The sequence below is a fragment of the Micromesistius poutassou genome (genome assembly GCF_964030765.1).
Source record: "Micromesistius poutassou genome assembly, chromosome: 6".
NCBI classification, from domain to species: Eukaryota; Metazoa; Chordata; class Actinopteri; order Gadiformes; family Gadidae; genus Micromesistius; species Micromesistius poutassou.
Window position 1 is genome coordinate 4,490,192 of NC_140276.1, and position 24,427 is coordinate 4,514,618.

The following is a 24,427-nucleotide window of genomic DNA, read 5'->3' on the forward strand; positions in this document are numbered from 1 at the left end:
ATGAATACATAAAAGGTGCATGCTTTATAGTCTATAATGTATGTGCATGTTATAGTCTGAGTGGAAAACCCTGAATGAATTGGCTGCATTGCTATTTGTGCCCAAATCATTTTCTGCTCATGGCACATTAGTTAATGAAGTGCTTTTGTATTTGAAGTATTTGGTAAAATACTCAAAAGATTCTGTCTAAGAAATTATAAAAAGACATTTAAGTATTTACTACCTTTGAAAGCTGGACCTCATAGAACAACCGTTCCACAAGTGTAAGAAAAGACCACATATTTTCAGCAGAAAAAAACAGGATCATTGTTTACAGCAGTAATCAATCTCTGCCTATCTACCACATCACGTGGCATGGGCCCCAAACCCAATGGATGAACACCAAGGAGCAACTCGCGAGGGAAGAGACCGAGACACTGCGGTTTCAAACGTTACCTTTACTCTGTCACCAGGTACTATTGACATTCTGAACAAAAAAAACACAAAATGTTCGACAAGTAGTAGGAAAATCTGTTCAGAAGTAGTGTTTTTTTGTCAGTAACTGTAGAAGGAAGCTAAGAGCAACAACAAAAAAAAGCACAGAAAAGGATGCAACACATTCAAACCAAAGAAAAAGATCTTGACTGGTAAACCCCGTAACCAAAATGTACATTTGAAAGCAGACTTGTAAAAAGCGTCCTAAAGGAAATACATAAACCATCTTTTCCAATACTAAAGAGGACTGGATTATGTTGGAAACTAAAACGAGTAAACTTTTATCCTATTTCATATAATGACATTGGACAGCTGAAGGTAAATAAAATACAACAAAATCAACGACGTAAAAATGTGACCAGGGGGCTGATCCAGAAAATCAGATATTTGTAACTAAAATAGAAATGTAAGACAAGGAACTGGTTTAAGTGACAGCCACTCACATATTAACACAAAGCACAACATGCCTCAATGCCCATGACTGGTATAGCTACTGAGAACCTGGATGGAAGAACCTGTACATTACCAATGCAATGGCATGCAAATCAGAGTCACAGGAACAATGGAATACATTCGTCTTCTTTCATGACCAGTTTAGTCTACGGCATCCGGGATTCAAATCTAGCAACCGTTGTAGAAAAAAGGGGAACATACTTCAGTTGACCATTATTTGCGGACAGGATCAATACTTTGTACCGATGCCTGCTTCCAAATAGCAAAAATACATGAGTTTTGGGACGGGGGGGCGGACGGGGGGGACGGGGGGGAGGGAGTGGGTGACAAAGTGCAGCGTTTAACGGATCACTACAAGCTACTCATCCATTGGTCAGCCATTTCTCTCAACAAGGCGACTGATTCCTTTTTAGTTTTTCCTATTCGAGCAGCAATCGGATAAATCACCGAGACCATTATAAATAAGATGACCGTCGAGGCGAGGGGAAGGGCGGTGATGGCAGGTCGACCCTTGACCTCAGGACATCTTCCCTATCTGGACCTTCTTCATGGCCTCCGAGGCGGTGAATATGCAGGAGTCGATGATGCCGGCCACGGTGAACGTCCCTCCGATGATGGCACAGATCTGGGAGGAAACGGGGACGGCGCGTTACACAATGGCCACACCTCTGACTCACCCCTGCCTCACTCATTGTCTCCGCCGCGGTGTCACGTTTTAAGGAGGCGATGACATATATCTTTAAAAACCCACACAAACTGGTTTCCGACCGCAACGTAAGTACTGCCGTTGCCGTCGCATTACCACACAGCGCAGTGAACTGACAGCAGAGAGCTCTGAATCACCAGCATACCATAAGACCAGTCATCCTCTGAGTAGGTCAGGAGATCCGTGAGAGGTTGATAATGAAGAGGAGAGATCAGGGAGAAAAATGAAGAGAGAAGCATGTGAAGACGGGCTACGGCGTCACTGGCTTTACGATCACTTGGGCCCTGTGATCGCCCGGGGGAAATATTCATATTTTCTCTCCTCTGAATAAGCTACTTCAGGCCGGAGACCTTATGAGGTTCAGACCCTCGAACATAACTTGGAATGTGCCGTAAACCGCGCGGTGACGAGAGGGAAAACTATGCAGATAGTAGACAGATGTAGGCTTTGGTCCTGAAGCGTGCTTTGGGAGGTGGTCACCTTTTGTTGCGCTATTGCGATTGTTGCGTTATTGCTGTACTATGAGCCACAGGAAGGATCACTCACGGTGGTGATGAAGCGATACAGGGGCTGTCTCCGCTCCGTGTATTTCACTGTGATGGGACTCAGGTCGTATCGGAACCAGATGGCCGGGATGATCCGGCCAGTGTGGCTGTAGGCTACGTACTCCTGCCAGGGGGGGGGGGACGGAGAACCAAGACATGAAACACACACGGCTTTCATATTCATACAGTCAAAACATACACCGCTTTCAAATTCGTATAGTCAATCATTGTTGATGGGCCTTTGTTGAAAACAATTATTTTAATGTGTTCCCGTTGCGTAATGCCGCCTTCATCGAAGCCAAATGTCATTTCTGCTTGTGTCTTAGGTTGCCTAATGAAGTCTTCATCAAAGCCAAATGTAATTCCTGCTCTTGTGTTGCAATTGATTAGCCTCCGAATTGCAAACCACATGCAAGTCAGTCGCATTATTATTAACTGAATGTCGGAGACTAATACAATGTGTTGCGCGTTAGCTTGGCACAACATCCTCGTGTGTGTGTGTGTGTGATCTGGTATCAACATAAACAATACCACCATATTTCTGGCATCATATCCCCACGATTCAACACACGCCACGCAAACGGACAGCATCAAATACGTCAAAGACGTGCAGACACGAGGTATGCATAGAAACAACCACACGCAACAACACCAGAAACCTCAATGTCATCTTAAGGAACGTCAAAACACCACAAAAGATAACATCGCACACTTTGGGTTTTCGTCACGCAACAAATCGGCACACAAACGTCGCTTTCATATCACGCGTCGAGGCCGCTGCTGATCGCTGTCCCTAACATACACAGAGGTCTCCGTGTTATGCGTTTCGGGAGAGGAGTCCCCAGACACCAAACATCCCCATGTTTGGTGTCTGGTATAGATTACAGACATGACCCTGGCCGGAGACCCTGGTTACAGCGTGGCGCCTGAGGCTGTAATGTCAAGGCAGTGCCTGGAAGAGGCTTTATGGTTTGTTGACAAATCAAAGGGAGCCTTTCCAGTAGTCAGGGCCATCGTGGGCCCTCTCTTCCAGGTCAGCGGCTAGGCCGACATGGCAACCCGTGGGGCCATATGTTGGGGGCCGCCACGGCGACGGGGGCGCGTAAACAACATAGTCCCAGGCGCCATCGGTTACCTCGTCGGAACTGAAACCAAAAAACGAAATAAATCGCGAGAAAAAGGAACCTACCTTGTTAGCTACCGTGTACTGGTACGAGAACCTCTTCCTGCCAGAGAGGTCTTCGTACACTGTGGGAACGATCTTCAGTATGTAGTCATGCGAGGCCAGAGCTGTATACAAAACAAAAACACACACACAACAAACCTGAATACAATTATCTCTTCTTCTGCAGAATACACCAATTGCCAATGGCATCTGGGAGGCGGGAATGCTTTCAACATGAACAGGGGTGATCCAAGTGTCAGTGCTCAGACCGCGAGGCGTCTTGTGCACGCGCCACGTCGTGCCGGCAGAAACGTAGACAACAGCAACAACAACAAACAGACCCGCGTCAACAAGATGGTTGTCTCTGCTGCGTCACTGCAGCGTGTGCCGATGGCGGGATAGGGTGTGCAGTACAGTGTGCGTGGGTGGGTGCGTGTGCACTCACGGTTGGAGGCCAGGCGGTCCGCTCCTCCTAGGGCGTTGAAGGCACCCTGCACCTTTAATACCTGCAGGTCAAGACCGCAGAACCAGAAATCATTCTCCCAGATCACCGAGAGACAGAGAGAGCGCGTGTGTGTGTGATTTATTTGCTTAAAAGAGCAGACTGAGTCTGAAGTACTTTCGCATGTGTTTGTGCATTGAGAAAAAGGAGATGCAGGAACTGATAATGATAGTGTGTGTGTGTGTATGTGTATGTGTGTGTGTGTGTGTGTGTGTGTGTGTGTGTGTGTGTGTGTGTGTGTGTGTGTGTGTGTGTGTGTGTGCGCCTGTGGACTACGTGTGTGTAAAACTAAAAGGTCACGGGCTGGCGTGCGTGCGTGAAAAGAAGAAAGAAAAGCTTTAAAACCACAGACTCAGTATCTGCGGGGTAGAGACCTGTAGCTTTTCCCCGAAGGCCAGCTTGTGGATGGTGTGGGTCATGTCAGGACTCTGGGGCTGCGCTGTGGCACTGTGCGTGGACACATGGAAGTTACCTGGCACCTGCACGCACACACACACACACACACACAATACAAGATGAGCAAGGTACAGGTATCCGATGTAGATTAGAATATTAATTATCCCGATGGGCATGAATGATTCCACATTGAGAGTTAAACAGAATACAGTTTCTCTGCAGAATGAATAGATCCATCTATATCTGAGAAATGATCAGACGGATCAAGTTCAACGTTGGAAAAAAGAGGGACGGTAGGTGGGTGTGTGTGCGACTGTACTTTGTTGATGGTGAACTCGCCCTCGAAGCGACAGCCGTAGCCCTGGTTCAGAGGGATCTTCATGGAGTTGTCTATGAGGCCAACCTCATGCCGACCCATCTCATCCTGAATGTCCAGCCCCACCACTGGGACGGCAAGGCAAGGGGAGGGGGCGGGGGGGTCACAGGAAGGAAAAGAAAAAGAGAGAATGGAGAGAGAGAGAGAGAGAGAGAGAGAGAGAGAGAGAGAGAGAGAGAGAGAGAGAGAGAGAGAGAGAGAGAGAGAGAGAGAGAGAGAGAGAGAGAGAGAGAGAGAGAGAGAGAGAGAGAGAGAGAGAACAAGAACAACCAAAGTAACGTTTTGGAAAATGCCTCGGTTTGTGGAACACAGCATCGGTTCAAACATTTTGACAGATGGAAAAATGACAGTGACGGACTTGGTCCGTCTCTCTGGTTCTCCTATGACTGTTAGGACAGAGGGCAACCGCGATCAGTGAGGTCTGATGAGACTCATGTCATCCATCTCCACGACCTTTGACATTTAAGACGACCGCAAACCCCTTCCCCCCCCCCGCCCGCCCAGGCCAGACGCTGCGCTACGAAATAAAAGTGGAAGGAATATTTTTAAACCGTCGGGAGGGCCTGCTCCGACGATGCTCCTTCCTTATTAAGACGTCTTAGCGCCGTCTCACGCGTGAAGACATCCCTGGGAGAAGAAATTATTATAAGCCTGGCGCTCGCTTCCCCTTTCCATGATGCCCCCGCGAATCAAGCGTCCCCCCCCCCCCGCGCGCTATCTGACAAATGATCTGTGGAAGTAGTCTGGGCCTCGGGAGCGAAAATAGCACCGGTGAAAGCAGATCCGCAGGGGCAGACGAGACACAGACACCACCCTCCCATCTCCCCCCCCCCCCCACCGAGGGCTCAGACGACATGTAAATATGGAACATCAACACTTTATTTCTTCCTCTCGCCTGCTGAAATGGAAGCACCGTCATCGGGCGGTATTAACTCTAACGCCACGAAAGAGCAGCGGAAGATACGTGATGGAAAGAGCCCTGAGGATCTGAGTGTCCGATTTAGGAGGCATGGACGGGGGGGGGGGGGGAAGCCTGTAATGATCAGCGGCAAGTGACTGCAGAGGAAGCTATCTGGGCCTCGGGGAGATTTATTGAGCACAGGCGTCACAGCCACATGCGGACGAGATGTCAGAACACACACACACACACACACGCAATCTGTGGCTAATTTACTCCACAGCCGTTTATGAACTTTTCCAATTTCTGGTCCAAATCTAGATTGGTGCATGCATGTGTGTGTGCTTTTTCTTTTTTTTCCACTCGGGGCATACTTTCTGAGGAGAGTCATAGCAGGCAAATAGGTGGGGGTGACGATTCTCATGGCATGGCTCACCGGGCCAACCCATGTCTGACATCACGGAGCGGGCAGGACGAGGCAGCAAGAGGCAGCTCTGTGTCAAGCGCATTAGGGCGCCCTTCTCCCAGACTCAATAACTTTAAACTGGGCCAGAGATAAGGGACAGACGTTGTTTACAAGCCCAGCGTTGGCACTAATCGAGCATAGGCAGGACCGCTAAACACAAACAGAGCATTACACGGTTTGATACATGCGTTTCCTCTGCCAACTCGCCGTAAATAATCAACAGGAAGAGGGGTGAGATAATCAGACGAGGGCGATAAGGATATCTCAAAAAGGTACACACAAAAAAAAAACAAGGAAACACTAAAACATTTATAGAGGCCGTGTCATTCGGGGTTTGCAAAAACAGAACACACATGGGAGGACAGAATGAACGTGTGAATCAAGATGTATACGGATGAATATATATATATATGTATATACTGTATGTATACTCACAATCACAGTGTAAGTTTGGCAAACTGACGTTTAAACTCACATCTATCTTCCCACCACTGTTTTTGTCGGGGTCATCCACGTACAGCTCATTGACACTGGCAACACAACGGCACGGCCACACGGGAAGAAGGGTTAGGATGAGACGGCACTTTTCAAAAAACGGAAAGCAAGGCACTTCATTTGACACCTCCGTTTTGGCGAAAGGAAGGGCGTCACCACGCCACGGTACGCGGTGTCCTGTGACAAAGTGTACTTTGTTGCAGTGGCGCCCGTTAACGCAATATCCTGCCCGTCACTCCCAGTGCCGAGTCTAGCTCTCCTTCTCTCGCCGCCAAGGGAGACACAGAGAGAGAGGGTGACGCATGCACACCGAAGCCAATTTCCTGTGAGAAAATTGACCTCGTTGGTGGGTTGGGACACTGTGGCTGACACTGAGCACGTCATTACAGGGACATTGACAATAGTGTCTCTTTATCACCGCTCCTTTGGCCGCGTCGGAACAAGAGCTAAGGACATGGTGAAATGAGTGTGTGTGCGTGTGTACATATGTGTGTGTCTGTGTGTGTACGTACATGTGTGTACGTGTGTGTGTGTGTGTGTACGTGCGTGTGCGTGCGTGCGTGTACATATGTGTACGTGTGTGTGTGTACGTGTGTGTACGTGTGTGTGTGTACGTGTGTGCGTGTGTGTGTGTGTGTGTGTGTGTGCGTACACGTGTACATGTGTGTGACTGTGTACCTACATTTCAGTGGCTATGAAGCCCGTCAGTTCAGACAAGAAGAGGAAGAGCATGAACACGCAGCAGAGGATGGATACTGTAGAGACAAGACACAGACGATTTCAACTTAAAAGACACAACAACAAACAAACAAAAATAACTTTTTTTTTTTAAACCCGTGACCCATTATCTGCGTTTAACGGCATCCCAAAGAAAATAAAACATTAGGGCAAGAATGACCTTATCTGGTGAAGTCAATAAATGACATCACAGCCAGGCTGTTAAAAAAGCGTCTCCAAATGGCCCGTGGTTTTTATGGGTGCTTATAAAGGCCGTTTGGCCCTTTAAAGCCCTTCCTTTTCGGCGATGAACGTTAACGCCAGCCCGGCGGGGGCAGCCATTACAACACATCTCCTCTGAGGAGAGTGAGGTCATGTCGAGTGCGCTCCACAAACACACCATTTTGGGTTTCCTCTTGACACAAAACTCTCGCAAATTACGTCGACCCAGAAGCAGCCCGTACACACACCGTCTGCGCCAGAGTCGACTCAACATGGCCCAGGGAGGGAGGGAGGGAGGGAGGGAGGGAGGGAGGGAGGGTGGCGATGACGACAGCATCTTAGAGCACCGGACCTCAGAGCATAATAAGCAGTGTGGTGGTGGTGGTTGTTGTTGTCGTTGTTGTTGTTGTTGTGGACTGAGCCGGGACGGACGCGACGTCTTAAGACTCGAGAGTGAGAGGAGCTCCGGGGCTCGTTCCGCGTCACGTGACACAAAGAGAACGCCGAGACTCGACCCGACGACACACGAAACTCGAGCAACCGCGACACGGTTACACAAAAGCATGAGTGACTGGGATGAGTCAAAACCGCCGTCAGCAGGTGACCCCGTTGAACGAGATAACCCCCACCAGGGAGAGGGGAGAGGGGAGCATCATCATGAGTCACATGACCCTGTGGTTAGAGGGTGTGGCGGCCTGGCCAACCGGTGGGCCCAGATTGAGCGGGGCTTATCGAAAGGTAATGTTTAACCGCGGTACAAACACTGAGGGAGTGCCACGATGACACGTCGGCAGACCGGCTCAGGTTCACCAAAGGACACGTGACCCGCGAAAACAAGGGCCACGCGCACGCCGCCGCCGCCGCCGCACACGCAAGGTGCTGTTGTTAAACTGCCACCTTCCAGCGTCTGCTGTTTGAAGGGGATGAGGTGTCCCTTGACTCATTGGTGAAACAGAGCGAAACCAAAAACAAACACGCTTTTAGAGTTGCGCTGATGATGGTGATGTTCTGCATAGTGCAATAGCACTTCCCGTAACAGTAATAATAGTCATCAGTCATCAGAGGCTTACAACACAAGAACAGATTTTTATTTATTTATTATTTTCAACGTTTTTTTGAATAATGAAAGAAAAGCTAGTAGTAGGAGTACTATTATTTTTGCCATAAATGTACTTTGTTTAAATGACGCACATAACAACAAGACACCGCTTGACAAACGTGTTGGAATGCCGACCTAATCCGGGACAAAAGGCCAAAGGGTTAAATATTTGACCTTTTGTGAAAGGGACCAAGCTGTATGTGGAACCTGGAAACGCAATATTGGTGATTTTTCTCTTTTCTTGCTTGCGTCGCGGCTGCGGTGCCCTCCCCTCCCACATAACAGTGGGACGTAATTCACCGAGACAGGAAGGGCGACAATGGCCTACAAGAATAGCTCATTTATTTCCCCTTGGCTGACAGTCATTGGCTTATAAAAGAAGAAAAACTAATTCATGGCGCAAATTCAATTTCCTGAAGAGGAACAAAAAACATTACTAAATACTAAACGTTTGGAAGGGAACATTGAGTATACTAAATGGAACGTGTGTACGTATCTCAGCGCGCCGCGGATAAAAAGTCAATCTAATTGTTACGTGATGACTTCCTGACATCAAGCAGGAAATTCAATGACATCAGCGAGAAAGCGCATTTTTGGATTACGCCGTCAGGGTTGTCGTTTCGCCTCGGGCCCAAAAGGAGTGTGCGTGAGTGTTGCTCTGGAACATTCCTGCCATATTATAGGGTTGTGTTAGGACAAGAAGGGTTTTAGGATTCATGGCCCTGGGGTACTCCTTCCCTTGGCACAGGTTAATACTTAAAAATGACAGCCGCCGACCCCGCCCCTCGCTTAGAGGTCGTTGCACCAAAAAACTCCCTTTGTTGACGGCTACCACTCACTCTGTACACATTTGAGTATGAAGACGTGTGGAGACACGGACTCGCTGATCAAATTAACACCATTTTTTTGGTGGGGTTTTTTATTGAAATGCAATACTTAGGTTTGGCCTCTATTCAGTAATACATATAACAACTGTACATAACAATAACATCTGGAAGTAATGAAAATGAAAATAAAATGTAAACCCCCCTCCTTACCATTACATTTTATGCAAATATGATTTCATGAACAGAAGCCCATTGGCGACTTACTGCAAGCTCCTGTGTATGTGGGTTGGGTGAGGTCTTTTGGTACTTTCCTATAGACATCAAATCTGTGAAAGGGAAGAAAAAGGGAAAGAAAAAACAGTGAGAAAGGCATACTTCGTGTGAGTTTACAAAAACACGTTGCTCTCTGAGTAAACTTGTACATGCTGTACCCATGAGAGTGTGCAATATTACAGAAGAGATGTGGAATGTTATTTCTGGGTGAAAGCCATTACAAACAGGGCCCCGGGCGGCCAGCTGCGGCGCTCGCTCGCGCGCACACACACACACACACACACACACACACACACACACACACACACACACACACACACACACACACACACACACACACACACACACACACACACACACACACACACACACACACACACACACACACACACACACACACACACACACACACACACACACACACACACACTTTTTTATTTGGATTGCGGCCTGTGGACTACGTGAGCTACGTTACCTCTGCACAGACCAGTGTACACACGTCACGATAGACACACCAGTCACATGCAAATAGACTTCAGCAAATAGATGTGAATAGATTCAGACATGAACTTATCATATGGTGTTACGCAAGTATGTTATGTAACGGTTGTCGGACTTTGCAAACAAATTCTACTCTTGGATTTAACATGAATCTGGATCGATTTAAAATATCTTTGGTCAAACCAGCCAAAATCCGATAGATCAAGAAAACCCAAACTCGCCTACTTAAGGAAGGCGGGAACTCAAATTAAACCTAACTCGCGTTGAACTATTTGGGTCCACAGACGCCGAGCCGACTCCATCCTGCCCTTTTTGGGTATCAAACGTTTTTTCACCCCCAAACTCGTGTGGTGGACCGCCCCCATGCTGGTCCCTCCCACCCTGAACGTTCACTTCTGTGCACATTTTCTTCCACAGGCGTTGCCAGAGAAGTAATCGTAACTGACGCAATTGCAGGGAGGGGGAGGAAGTGGGAGGCAGGGCTTCCTGTTCGGGGCGCAATCCCCGCTGTTTCACCTTGCTCACTTTCTCCCCCCCTCTTCTCATTCACAAGTCCCAGGTCAGAGCCCCATCCATCCATCACAATAAACAAAAACGTAACCACTGTGTGTGTGTGTGTGTGTGTGTGTGTGTGTGTGTGTGTGTGTGTGTGTGTGTGTGTGTGTGTGTGTGTGTGTGTGTGTGTGTGTGTGTGTGTGTGTGTGTGTGTGTGTGTGATTGTGTGTGAGAGTGTGTGTGATAACTAATTTGCCAGGAAGGCAGCCCAGAGAGGATGTGGGGGCACAGAAGACCCCTGTGGTGAAGGGAAGTACAGAGAGGGGGGCAGGAGGGGGGGGCCTTCCATGCCAGACAACCAGAGCGCCACAACATCCTCCCTGTTAAACTATTGTTAGGAGCAACCGTCTCCTTCCTCCACCCCCTTTCACGCAACACCGTTCTCAATGCCCCCAAAATAACGGCTAGCGATTTGAGATGCATCGTCTGGCGTCTCGCATTGTTGCCACTATGTGACTGCTGAGGAACCAAGCCTCAGGACTGTACTCTACTGTACTTTAACTTGTACGATGTAATAAAACAAACTCTCAATCTGAAACTGGGTCTGAAGCTGAGCTGGCGCTACGACAGCGATTTGCATAGTTTCTGTCTCTTCCTTCTTTTTGGGGTGTTTGTTCACTCATTTCCGGGAAGAGTTATGTCGATGGCGGGGGGGGGGGGGGGGCGGACTGTGGGTTAGGAGGATGTTATCTGTAACGCCCAACGATGGAAAGCAGTGGGACTGCTTTTCAGCAACTGTCACCTCAGCCGCCGGGAGTGCTTTGTGCAAATGAGTCAGCATGAATACAGTGATGATAAAGCATCACAGCGTTAGTGGTATTAGATCGGCTGGGCTGATATGCTGAGATAGCAACTGTCACCTCGTTATCTCTCTAAATCGGTCGTTTTTTAAGATAGCAAAAGCCATAGTTGATAATGTCTGTGTTCAGAGGCTAATCGTGACGGCCCAGTCATAACAGTGCTGGAGCGAACCATAAAGCTGGAGCTGGCTTGAGTCGGCTGTTTATTACAATCGCATTAGCTTCACGCAACTAGCTAGGATTCACACCATCTCTGACTGCACTACAGAGAGCTTGCACAAGTTACAGGGAAACGCTGAGATATTGGCTTGTCTGGCCCAGATTCAGAACAGTGGTTAAATTCCGAATCCCATGGTGTGGTGTCTAGAAGGGGACTTTGTTAGGTTAGCATTTGCTTTCTGTTAGCCGCTTCCACTGACTTGCAGAGTTACAGTAGCCTAGCTCCTGATCATGTGAGGGGAGTACACTTTTAACTACTATCCAAAGATGGCCAATGTGTTCTGAATAGTCGCTCTCTCAAAGCGAGTGGCAGTAACAGCACAACAAGATTCTTTGTCTACAAGTTTGTCTACAAACATTCACAGCTGACAGGATGGGAGATCTGTGTGTTTGCAGACAAACAACCAATCTAAAACGAACTACTGCAATGAGCGACTATTTGGAACACATTAAGACTCTTTTGATAAAAAGTGTGTCCCCCTCACATTTAACAGGCACTATGCCACTGTAACTCTGCAAGTCAATGGAAGTGGCTAATGGAAAGCAAATGCTAACGCAGTGAACTCCACTTCTAGAGGCACAATGTTGAATTTGGAATTAAACCACATAAATATGGGTAAGACAGGCAAATGGCAATTTACAGATATCTTGGTGTGTCCCTTTAAGGCATGTACTGCTCAGAAACAGAAATATTGCTGGTAAATGCAAAATCCTGGCATGCTCATTTACTTTATAAAATACAAAATAAAAACTACACAAAAGCAGGCCAACATCTTGACCATTGTTAAAAAGTATTAATCCAGTTATGTGAAATAATACTCTCTAAAGAGTCTCTAATTATATAGAGACTAATTATTACATTTTGAAGATAGAATACACAACCTTCATTAGATTCATCCAAATTGGAACACCTTGGTTGCAATCAGGGAGCTTGTGTGTAGTAGTTCATGATCTATTTGGGGACACATGATGCATTTCCTACACTTAGGTTCCCACGGTAATGTCTCCTAGTCCTTGACCACTCTAACTACAAATTAACTAAACACAATTTCCCCTCTCTTTTGCAGAGGCAGACACATCAGTGACTCATTTCAGGGGTAAAATGATGTGACCAAACGTGACCAAGTGTCTGCTATCTTGCACACGTCACGTAATATACACTTAGTAAGTAGACCAACCGGTTCAAAGTCCGGTGGACAAAGGGAGGGAGTGACACACCCACTTACATTTCAGGCTCCTTCTGAGATCCCTTTAAACAAAATAGATTCTTTCATTACGCTTAAAGATCGACAGACAGGGAGTCACAAACTATGATTAAAGCAACAGACAGACCAAACAATGTGTTTTGTATCTCAGTGAATGAGACCTTGACATTATTCTCAACAATGCTTTGGTAGACTCCTATGTGTGGAAGCACATAAGACTCCAAAGCATTCTTAGTAGATATTTGATATTTCACTGATATCATTTCATTATTATTCATTATCATTACATGATTTCATTGATATTTCAAAAAAACATCTTTGACTTAACACATTTCTGATATAGTTGTAAGTGTGTGTGAGAGAATTTTTGAGCTGCTTAAAAAGTAGAGGAACTGTAAATTATCATTCTCAACTGGTGTTTTGGGTCAAGAGCCACTAGTTGAGGGTATTTTGAGTGGGCCGCAGAGCATACCGGTATGCCAAACCTTTACCTTTTTAAAAAGAAGAACATAAATTGACTCATGTTTCAATGTTAATTCATGTTCCAATGGCTTACTCATTCATTCAGTTTAGCCCAAATGATTGCAGCTTTTCGTTTCCTCCACGTGTTAACAGTACATGAAAGCATGGTTGATTACTACAATATTGGTAAATACATGTTTTATCTTTTGGAGGGGACATAATGACTAAGGTTCATTGAGGTTGGACCAGTTGATAACCACTCATTGCGTCCCTGTATCTCATCAGTAGGCCAACTGCCCATTTATCTTTGACAAATGATGACGCGTTCAACGCATCTCTGGGATGGGAGCGATGGTTTGACTGGGCGGGGGCAAGTTTAAGGAATTACATTACATGCGAAAATGACTAACAAAAGTTGCCGATTACATGTATCTACCATCGATTGACTCAAAATCATTTTAGAAAAAGCTTACTGTCCCAGATGTAGGCTATATATGCGAGTATGAAAAGTATGCAAATGTAGGATCACTAAAGGCGCACAATCGAATCCAATACAGGGATTAGTAACTTTACCGGAATACTTCAACCATGGAGCTCCAACCCTTTATCGAAGGGGGTTTAACTCGATAAAAAAATGAAACAATGTATAAGTTCAAGGCTAGTTGAGAGACACTGCTCTAAGTTTGGCTCGGGGTTTTGACTCACAGTCTGCGAGGAATTCATTCAGCGATGCACACAGAGTACAGATTACAAGTGTCAGTTCGGGTTCCTATTAAATGTATCGATACTCACCTCCTAACATCGAAAGGCATGATGTATTTGAGTTTGACAGAGGAGACTATGGAGCGAAATATAGTTAGCGGCACACACGGATCTCTTCCCAATTCCACCGGTTGTTCACCGTTACCGGGATGACGTCGGTTTAGGACGCTTTGCAAAATCTGATTGGGCCAGAGGTTTCCGACGACTTCCTGTAAAGGGGGATTCTTTTTCTTTCAATCCGATGTTTGAACTTCAGTCACTTTTTTTATTTTTAAGTCAAACTCCTTAACAATCCAGAAAAGGATTTGGCTGCGATAATAATATTTGTACTTTTTTCTAAACCTTTTTTAGACACACACACACACACACACACACACACACACACACACACACACACACACACACACACACACACACACACACACACACACACACACACACACACACACACACGCAATCATAAACACACACATATATATACACACATTCTATTCAGGACCATATATTATGATACATCTACATGATCCTGAATATGTTTTAGCCTACTTTTTTTTCAGCAGCTATCTGTAATGATGGCATGAAAACTACATTTGAGGAAATTAAAAATAAATAGCCTTTACATACAGTGATTACAACCAGAATGGGCCCAATAGCATGTCCTGCAGGACCCAGTTGTCTATTTAATGATAGTGACCATGTATTTCCTAACACCCAATGGGACTCCCTTGCGTCTCAACCAAAAGTGATTCTGGGATTTGTGTAAACTGTGAAACCTTGGGGCAATCCATAAGGTTTCAACCACTGAGGTTACAAAACACACCACACTCTTTTCGAGGGCTTTATGTATTCAACTGAGGTTTATCCTCAGAGTTGGGGAGGGGACTTATACAGTTGTTTGTTTGTGTGGATATGTGTCATTTATAGGATTATTTATACATTGATTGTTGCTTGGGGCTGGAATTCCTTTTGAAGTTCTACAAGTTCAGTCACTCAACATGCAGTGAGTGACATTGAATTCAAACAGATGATTTCCTTCAACAAACAAATCATTAACAGACCATAAGTTGTAGCTTCTTTCAACAAGAGGTGACACATTCCCCTCCCTGCTAGCATGTGATGTTGACACATCCTACAGAAAAGGCAAAATAGATACTTAATACTGTGATGGGGATTTTGAGTTTCCGGCATGTATGGTCATGTATAGTACATGTACATTTATTGGGGGATGGTGCATTTGTTCAGCAGTTTGGTAAAAAGTGGTTTCCCAATGCAGACTCATCTGTTTCCTGCGGCGTCTATGACAGTAAACACACGGTGTTTACAGCAAGTGATGAGATCCAAAACACAGGAAATGCCTCACCAAGCTTCTCTATTTCACTTCTCTTTCTGTACGGAGCACACCAGTGTGACGCTGCCTAGAATGATTGACATCGAAAAATATTATAATATAACACAACTTGAGGTCACCAGGAGACAGACGTCAGCACATTTGTAAATACCCCCAAATCACATGCTTCTTTAAATGTATGCATATGAGTTCAATAAGAAACAGGCTTTCTGTAGACACGCATTACCTTAAAACATTTTGACTTTAAAGTACAACCCAACAAGGCAACTGAACGTGACACCTCCTTTGAACGTTATTGCTTCACATTTTGCAATTTTTTCCTTGTCTTTGCTTGCTGCTTCACCGGGGTGTGTTCCTGACGTCATCATGTTGAAATGAAGCGTCATGTCCAGCTCATGGATGCATCACTAAGGGGAAAACAATCACTCTGAGAACATAATGTTTGGGTACAGCTTGTTTTCGGAGACCACCCCCCAACACACACTCTCTCTCTCTCTCTCTCTCTCTCTCTCTCTCTCTCTCTCTCTCTCTCTCTCTCTACCTCTTTTAACATTCCTGGCCTGTGGCATTTTACAGTTGACTCATCTCACTGGAGTGTGAGGTTCAAACAGGCTGTGGAGTTCTGGCAACACACTGCTACGGCCTTCGTTTCCTTGTTCACAGCCCACCCCCTGTCCTGAAGTCTCCCTCTCTTCCTTCCTCACACTTGCCTTTCCTCTCACCCTTGACCCTGAGGAAACATAGAGCTTAGTCTTTAAGGATGTGAACCCCCACATAGAGTTCCCCCATTCCCCACTTGCCCCCTTTTCTCGTCCATTTTACAATGGGGTGAGAACGATGTCATGGCCTATATATGTCAACAACATCTTCCGACGCAAGATCCAGGCCTTTTTATGGCAGACACAAATGATACAATATAACTTTATTGGCTTGGCAATGGTGGTGTTGTTTCCAGATTACATCTGCTTTCATTCATTTTCTAAGTGATTATGATTGACCAAAGGGGAAATTAAGAAACTGAATTGAAGTTACCTTTGCAAAAAAAAGCCAACAATGCAATTCATCAAAGACATTTACTAGCGCAAAACAATGTCGTTGTATGGTCAATCTAGGTCAACCCACTAGAAACATAAGTTACAAAAACAAAACAAACGTGTGGTGCGTCGTTGCGGTGAGGGTTTGAGAAACACTCCCAAACATTGCACTGGTGCCCTCACGCGTGTGTTTGTTCCCTATAGGCCTAAGCAACAACAACCCATCTGAGTCAGCAAAGCATGCAGTGAAAAAAAAAGGATGTCCGATAGTGATTATGGTTTGGTTTAGTTTTTTTTTTTCTCTCTCTCTCTCTCTGTTTCTGTCTTCTTTACCGATATTCAAGAGATCCCCATCTGCTGTTGTCTTCCTGTAAGACTGCCTTTTGGTTTCCAGCGTGTGGAAATTTACTGGACTTCAGATTTCTATACAGTGATTAACTTTTATGGTGAGCCTTTGCTCACGGGGCATTGAACCTTATGTACCTCGGACTAATAAAAACAAAGAATAAACTTTTATGGCCCCCATGTCAGGTATTTGCTTATTATCTTGTTATTTGTCAACTCTCAGTTGAAGAGGCAAAATAAAAATCGAATTAAACAACAACATCATGGAAAATTTGCAAAATTCCTTATATGCTGACAAATACAACGCAACGGCTCTGTAATGAATATCAGATGACAGCTTCTGGTCTGTTTTTAATGTAACACTGAATTCAATTATCCCACGTTCAGAGGTTAACAGTTTTTCCCAATAAAAACACCACTACTACTTATAATAGGCTACTAATTATAATACTTATAATAGTAGTTTTTATAATAATGAAAGTAATAATAATAATGATGATGATGACAATAATAATGAACACGAATCAGAGTAATATTAATTATAATCAGAATCATCATAATAATATTAGTATAATTGGAAAAAGGGCACTTAAAAAACGTAGTATAATTTAAGTAAATACAATATAGGTATATATTAAAGTGTACAACCAAAAAAAAACGTTAATTATTATATTGAAACTGAATAATGTCCCCAAATTGTGTCTTTCCTCGCGGGGCATGGCCGCTCATTACACAATGACGTGTGAAGCAGGCAGCATGCCAAGAGGGGCGGGCCCTTGACGTCAGCGCTTTTTCACTCTCAGGCGGCGGAGGAGGTATATAAGCCCCTTTCAAGCTCTCCGTTTGATAGAATCAACCTCTGAACAAGGATATATTTACACATTTATACAACAACATTCGGATACACCAAAAAGAGACGCGCTTGTTTTTCCACATCGGTTTATCAAACTGCATTTGATAAACAAGTACTATTTTTTTTCAATTTGAGCGTCATCCGGAAAAAGGTCCGAACAGGCGAACCAAATAACACACTTTTCAGTCGGTGTGTTCAAGTAGCGCTCACTTACTACACTTTTTATGTATTTGGATTTAACTTTTTTTGGCCGACGTCCTACTATGGTCATAATGGAGGTCCCCAGCATCCACTGTGCGTCTCTACGCGACTTGCTGGAGGGCGACGACTCCGGCTGCCTGGTCCTGGACTGCAGATCGTTCTTCTCCTTCAACTCGTCGCACATACCCGGCTCGTCCAACGTCCGCTTTAGCACCATTGTGCGCCGGAGAGCCCGTGGTGGCCTGGGACTGGAGCACATCGTCCCCAACGAGGACACACGCAGCCGGCTTCTCTCTGGGGAGTACGACTCTGTGGTGTTCCTCGACGATCGCAGTTTGGACTTCGGCCAAGTGAAGAAAGACGGGACCCTGATGCTCGCTGTGACCGCCCTGTGCCGTGACCCCTGTGGCGCCAGTGTGTTCATGCTTAAAGGTACGGGCGTTTAAAACAGTAACAGATAAATCATAACTGTTTTCCAATCCCTTTGGACATTTATTACTTCATGTTGACCTGTCCACTGTTGGTGTCGTATCCTAACAACGACACAACAAATGTGGACCCCAGCTGTCATCGCAACAGCTGGTGTCCTACTGTGAAATAAACAGCGGGCCGAAATAGCCCAGTGGGCTGTTGTGACTTGTTTAGAACAGGATATTAAAATGTCAATGGCCGTGTCGGAAATCTAACCCTCTTGTCTATTTTCTGATCTAGGTGGCTTTGAAACGTTTTCCTCTGAGTACCCGGAGATGTGCTCCAAGCCTTCACCACCCCAGGGTCTCAGTTTGCCACTGAGTGCCACCCATCCCCAAAGCGCAGACCCTGGCTGCAGTCCGTGCAGCACGCCTCTCTATGACCAGGTTTGTGTTTTATTATTGGCAAAAAAAATTCCCCTAAAAATCCCCGTGCATCCTGTCTGCGTTGTAACGTGTACCGTCTTAGTATTGCAGTGCTTGACTTTTGTTTGTTGTTGTTTTTCCGTTGTCTCTCCAGGGTGGTCCAGTGGAGATTTTGCCCTTCCTGTACCTTGGCAGTGCGTACCATGCCTCCAGGAAAGACATGCTGGACATGCTGGGTATTACTGCTCTCATCAACGTTTCGGCCAACTGTCCCAACCACTTTGAAGACTCCTTCCTGTACAAGAGCATCCCCGTGGAGGACAACCACAAAGCCGACATCAGTTCCTGGTTCAACGAGGCGATCGAGTTTATCGGTAAGACTATTGCACCGTACATTATTTTATGAATCGACCCAAACTGTTCCCAGGAGGTCAGTTGACAGCGTACTCTCCAACGGCCTCCCCCACCCCCCCTTCTCTGTCCCTCACCCTATGCATTCAATGAGCCTGGATTAAAGTGTAGAAAAAGTTCCCTCCAAAACCGACCAGCTGTTCCACATAGACTCCCCGTTTTAAACATAAGGGTGGTTACATCATCACCCAACCCCCCCCCCCCTCGAAGCCTCAGTTGAGGACATACCCCCTTGTTCATGTAGAACTGGGAGGCAGCGGCCTCCATCCACTTTTCTTTGGCGGTGGGTTGGCTGCTTGGGCTTGAATGGCTCACTCTGCGCCTCCTTTGTTCTGGTGAGACAAAAGGCAGTTTCTCCACACTCGCGGCCAGCCTTCCTCCAAGACCAATATGCCCAGCAGGGGATTCACCCCACCCCCATTGTCCATTCAGACCACCTCCATGGGGAATAGCCCCCACAAGCTCACTCCCCATGCCCCCTTGCTAACTGCCTTTCCTGTGTGTTAATGAGATGCGACCATTAGACTACAGTGGCCTTTTTTTGAATTTGAATAGCAACAGAAAGTGTTGCCAGTGTTGACAGTTTCTTTTCTTAATGCTTGCCTCTGGCGCCTGCGGGATATGAAGGCAATGTTTTATAACTGTGCCACTGCGTGACACTAATCCCATCCTCCTCCTGCTCCTTGCAGACTCCGTGAAGAAGAGCAACGGCCGCGTGTTCGTCCACTGCCAGGCGGGCATCTCCCGCTCGGCCACCATCTGCCTCGCCTACCTCATGCGCACCAACCGGGTCAAGCTGGACGAGGCCTTTGAGTTTGTCAAGCAGCGGCGAAGCATCATCTCCCCCAACTTCAGCTTCATGGGTCAGCTGCTGCAGTTCGAGTCGCAGGTCTTGGCGTCGTCCACCTGCTCCTCAGAGGCCAGCAGCCCGGCCGTCGGCAAGAGCGGCACGGTGTTCAACTTCCCCGTGTCCATCCCTGTGCACTCGTCGGCCGGCCAGCTCTCCTTCCTCCACAGCCCCATCACCACCTCGCCGAGCTGCTGAGGGCCCCCCCCCCAAACCCCCTGCGTTCTGCGGCCCCTCTATTGACTCTCTAGCTCTGAGAGCTACAGGGGTCGTAATGTAAAACCACCGCGGTGGTATCGCTGGACTCTGAGAGTTTCAAAGTCGGTGCCCCGCGGGTTTTTCTGTGGACATTGACCGTAGGCGCCAAACGTCCCATTATTTCAAGTTGAAGATACCAATTTATCAGTATTTTGTTCATCCTGTGAGCATGTAAACGTTACCCATAGCTGTGGCAATATTGAGCAATATAGGTCACATGGCATGGTTGATGATACAATTGAGAGTATTCCTGTATAGGAAGTGGATACAATTATTTCCTTTGTCTTTTTGTATTCAAAGAAATAAGGTGGATCGCTTTTTGATAATCATTTCTATTCTTCGTACAGAATGGCAAGGCCTTAAAGTTGCTAGATTCACTATTGACTCAGGAATGTTTAATATGTTGTGGTTTGCCTTTTGTGCTTCCTGTGCTGGTTAAAGGAAGCATTATATAAGAAAGAAAATGGCCAAACTACAGACACCTATTTGGAAGTCACTTCTCCATTTGAATGTATCTCCATTACTTTAACAGTTCAGGTTGAAAGTGTTGCCAATTGACGTGCAAAAAATGGACATTGTAAACATAATGAAACCCTGACGATCCTCACACTTGGGAGGAAGTAACCGTTTATTACCTCATGTTTCTTTACTGTGTACCACAGCTCTGGGACAAAGACTTACCCCCTTAACATTACCACAGTGGGGCCACAATAATACTCACTGTGCTTTTGACTTATTTATTGAAGTAAAGTAATATATTTCTCTTATATCTATTTTTGCATATGTTTGTTAAGTGTTGTTTTGATACCATTGAATAAATACCAATTTGCCTTTTTCTACTTCTGAGAACTTGTGTGTTCTATTACTAGATTGATATTGAGTAGTTGTACATCGTACATCTAAAATACATCCTGAAACGTTGAAAGGGTAATAATGTATTTTAACATTTTGATCCTCACAACTGCTCTTAAACAAAATTTGAATGATTTGAAATGATGTAGAAGTCAGGGCAATATATTTCATTAGCACTACAACTAGTAGCTTTCTATCCTCATAGGTACATCCCCAATCTAGCTAACTATACCCCTGGTTCACACATACATTAAAATGACCACATGTCACTTGCATGAAAAACAATCGAGACAAATAAATGGCCCCAATAAAGGCTTGTCCGGGGGGGCCTTTGTAATCCCCTATGGACACTCCATGCAACGGAATTCACTCTTTCCCTCTCCGTATATCAGAGAATGCATCAGGATCCTGCTCACAGAAGACGGGCATGATGTCATAGTGTCTGCCATTGTGTGGTGCACACGCCCTGCTTGTCGGTCTGGGGTAACAGCAGGAGGCCTAAAGAATAAGCCAAGGAGCCCCTCCCTCCACAATAGGGGCAGCTGCAAGGCGTTTGGGAAAAGTGTGACAACCAAAGAGCATTCAGGGGATCAGTCAGCAAGCGCCAGCCTGGTGTCCCCCTGCCTTGCCGACCAATGAGGGATGGCGACGGAAACGACCCTGAAAGGGAAAAAAAATATGTTTGGGTTGCAAATTAGCCAAACATTGGCTTTGACCCCCTTAGGCTGGGTGTGAGAACGGAAAAAAAAAAGCGTGAGGGAAAGAGAGGAGGATTTCCACTTGCCATAGGTCAGCTATAAACACCCTCATGGTATGGATGTGGTAATGGATTTTCCCCCGTCGGGCGATCTAATATTAGAATCATCATGATATCCCATGATAAAAATGAGTGGAGAGTAAATGATACATCCTTTTAATAAGCTTATCCAGCAGGTCTTATCTTAAAACAATGCAAATCTGTGGCCCCTCCAGCCAAACATGGCCGCCAAACAATGGGTCTGTTCATTCATTATCTTCACAGCACTGCTGGCCCAAGCTGTGATTTTGGTGACATGTGCTGCTCCCCTCCCCCCTACACATCCCCCCACCCCCACCCCACCCCACCCCAACCTCACCGCAGACCTCTTCCCCCATAATCACACGTCTTTGTGTTCTCGAGACTTCCTGTTGGGCTGAGGTTGGCTGGCTGTGTTTGTGTTTGTGTGTGTTGTGGTGGGGGTTGTGTCTCTATGCATGTGTAAAATAAGTCCTTCCCTTTTAATGCTGCTCTGTTCTGGAGGGAAAGCTCTGATAAATCAGTGACAAGGCCCAGTCAGACAACAGCGCTTAAGTTGAATAGTGAGACCATTTGATACCATGGTCCATACGACAGATTTATGGCTGTGTATCCTCGGAAAATCATTGATTGTACTGCTTGAATTCACAATGAAAGACATTTATTTAAATATAGAGTGCTGGATATTAGTTTGGCGTGCCATCTTGGTTTAACAAGCTGTTACATTTAATAATAGGGTGCTGACTCTAATTTTCCAGTATAGAAACAATCAATTGTTCCACTTTCATTTTAGTTCATAGGATACTGTTGTTCTTTACATAGCATGCATCTAAGATAATCAGAGGAAAGCCCCTACAAGTTTTGACACTCTGATTGGAACAAAACAAAAAAGAGTTAAACTTAGGAAAAGAAGAATCATTGCCATTGCCTTGATGACTGGAATCCATTTCATTATGTAGTTTCACTTTCAATGCTACTATTCATGGGTAAGTGGGACATCAAAATACACAGAGCACTCAATACACACCTTTGCACACATTAGTCTGTTCATTGTTATTGTAACACACACAAACGGTGACCAGGTCAAATGTAAGCGTAGTGGCCTTGTTTCACCATGGTTGGTACAGTTTACACTCCTAACCCGGCCAAAACAAAACCAAAAGGCACACATGGGCCTATGACGCATGTCTTTGCAACTTCCGGTTGCCGTTTCAGTTTCAATGAACACATCCGTTATAAAACCACGTCAATGGTCATCAACAGCAACTAAATGTTCATCATTGTTGTTTTTATTTGATTTGATTACTTCTGTTTCTGTTCGCCTAAGCACACACACATTCACCTTTGAATGAGTTGACATCATAAGCATAGTTGGCGCCGTCCATGGCTGCCACGACGCACTCGAACGTCAAGACAAATTCCTACTATGTTCTGCATATTTGGCCAATAAAACTATTCAGATTCTGATAAAAGGCCTGGAATACATTTTTAAGGTTGTAGGCCTACGCCATTGCCATACACTTGCCTACATAGCGATGGCTATGACGTGCAACTTTTTTGTAAGATGTGTGAGATCAGGTCCTTGCGTGACTAGCTAAGTCCAGATCTATGGGCCGATAGTCTCCTGAAAGAGTCTGCGGAATGTCAGGATGTCTCGCATGGCGTCAGTGAAGTAGCGTTTCCTTGCCAAACGGCTCCTTCCTCGGCCGCTCTTTCTGAGGGGTCAGAGAAGAAGGATGTAGAAGGATGTGGAAGGCTGGCTGGACGCGGAAACCCTGTTCTAAACACTGAACCACTGAACCACTGGCCGAGGAAGGACCGTTCTACAAAAGCCTCATCTTCACAAAATAACAATAATTGATTTAATTTATATTTAATTTGACAAAGATGAGAGGACTGTGTTCTTCTTCATCGTCCCAGACTGGAGGGCACTTCAAATGTGACTTATCTAGTTAAAACGCCAAATATAGCCTAGGCTACTTTAAGAACAATCTACACGCAGGCCTGAGAGGAAAAAATGCCCAAATCATAAACAAAACCCGAGCCCCATTCACCCCACTGACACTGAACAAAGCCTGTAGTTTTCCACTCTTCAGAGTCCATGGGACGTGTTTAAAGAGAGCATGCGTGGAGTATTTGAAGAATGTCTGGCATCCCACCCGCTACGTGTTGACGCGCTGCCCTTACGTCGCTGCCGACGTCGACCCCAGAATGTGAAATCTGAGAACATATCATTCGAAACGTCCGACAGATGCGTGATATATAGTGTGTTGATACTTCTAGGAGCTAATAAAGAATCATACGGTATCAGTGTGAGATTACTTGTTTCAGTTGACCCCTAGGCTCTGGTTCGCAGCCTGTGGGCTGTGGGCTTACTGTAGTTCAAAGAGTTGAAAAGGGAAAATGTATCCGTGACATGAAGCCCCCGCATTGCCTCGAAGCTCTAGACTACGGGGTGATTTATTGCCCCTCTCGCTGGGCTGTTAAAACTTTCACTTAACCAGTGGAATTATAACGTGTGAGCGCTCTCTGCGGGTTTCTTTATAGAA

The 24,427-nt window shown here is 45.7% G+C and overlaps 2 protein-coding genes across 2 annotated transcripts; one reads left to right on the forward strand and one right to left on the reverse strand.

The window, feature by feature from the left end:
• Window positions 1–82: 82 nt before the first annotated feature.
• ergic1 (endoplasmic reticulum-golgi intermediate compartment 1) lies at window positions 83–14,342 on the reverse strand. The gene is made up of 10 exons (XM_084469390.1): window positions 14,149–14,342; window positions 9,606–9,667; window positions 7,159–7,231; window positions 6,417–6,511; window positions 4,561–4,685; window positions 4,220–4,324; window positions 3,789–3,849; window positions 3,368–3,468; window positions 2,180–2,302; window positions 83–1,552 (listed from the first exon to the last, which is right to left on the reverse strand). Exons 1-10 carry the CDS (start codon window positions 14,166–14,168, stop codon window positions 1,445–1,447), a joined length of 873 nt encoding a protein of 290 aa, XP_084325516.1. The 5' UTR covers window positions 14,169–14,342; the 3' UTR covers window positions 83–1,444.
• Window positions 14,343–17,627: 3,285 nt separating this feature from the next.
• dusp1 (dual specificity phosphatase 1) lies at window positions 17,628–21,090 on the forward strand. Its single transcript, XM_084469255.1, has 4 exons — window positions 17,628–18,331; window positions 18,611–18,756; window positions 18,890–19,109; window positions 19,836–21,090. Exons 1-4 carry the CDS (start codon window positions 17,923–17,925, stop codon window positions 20,189–20,191), a joined length of 1,131 nt encoding a protein of 376 aa, XP_084325381.1. The 5' UTR covers window positions 17,628–17,922; the 3' UTR covers window positions 20,192–21,090.
• The last annotated feature ends 3,337 nt before the right edge of the window (window positions 21,091–24,427 follow it).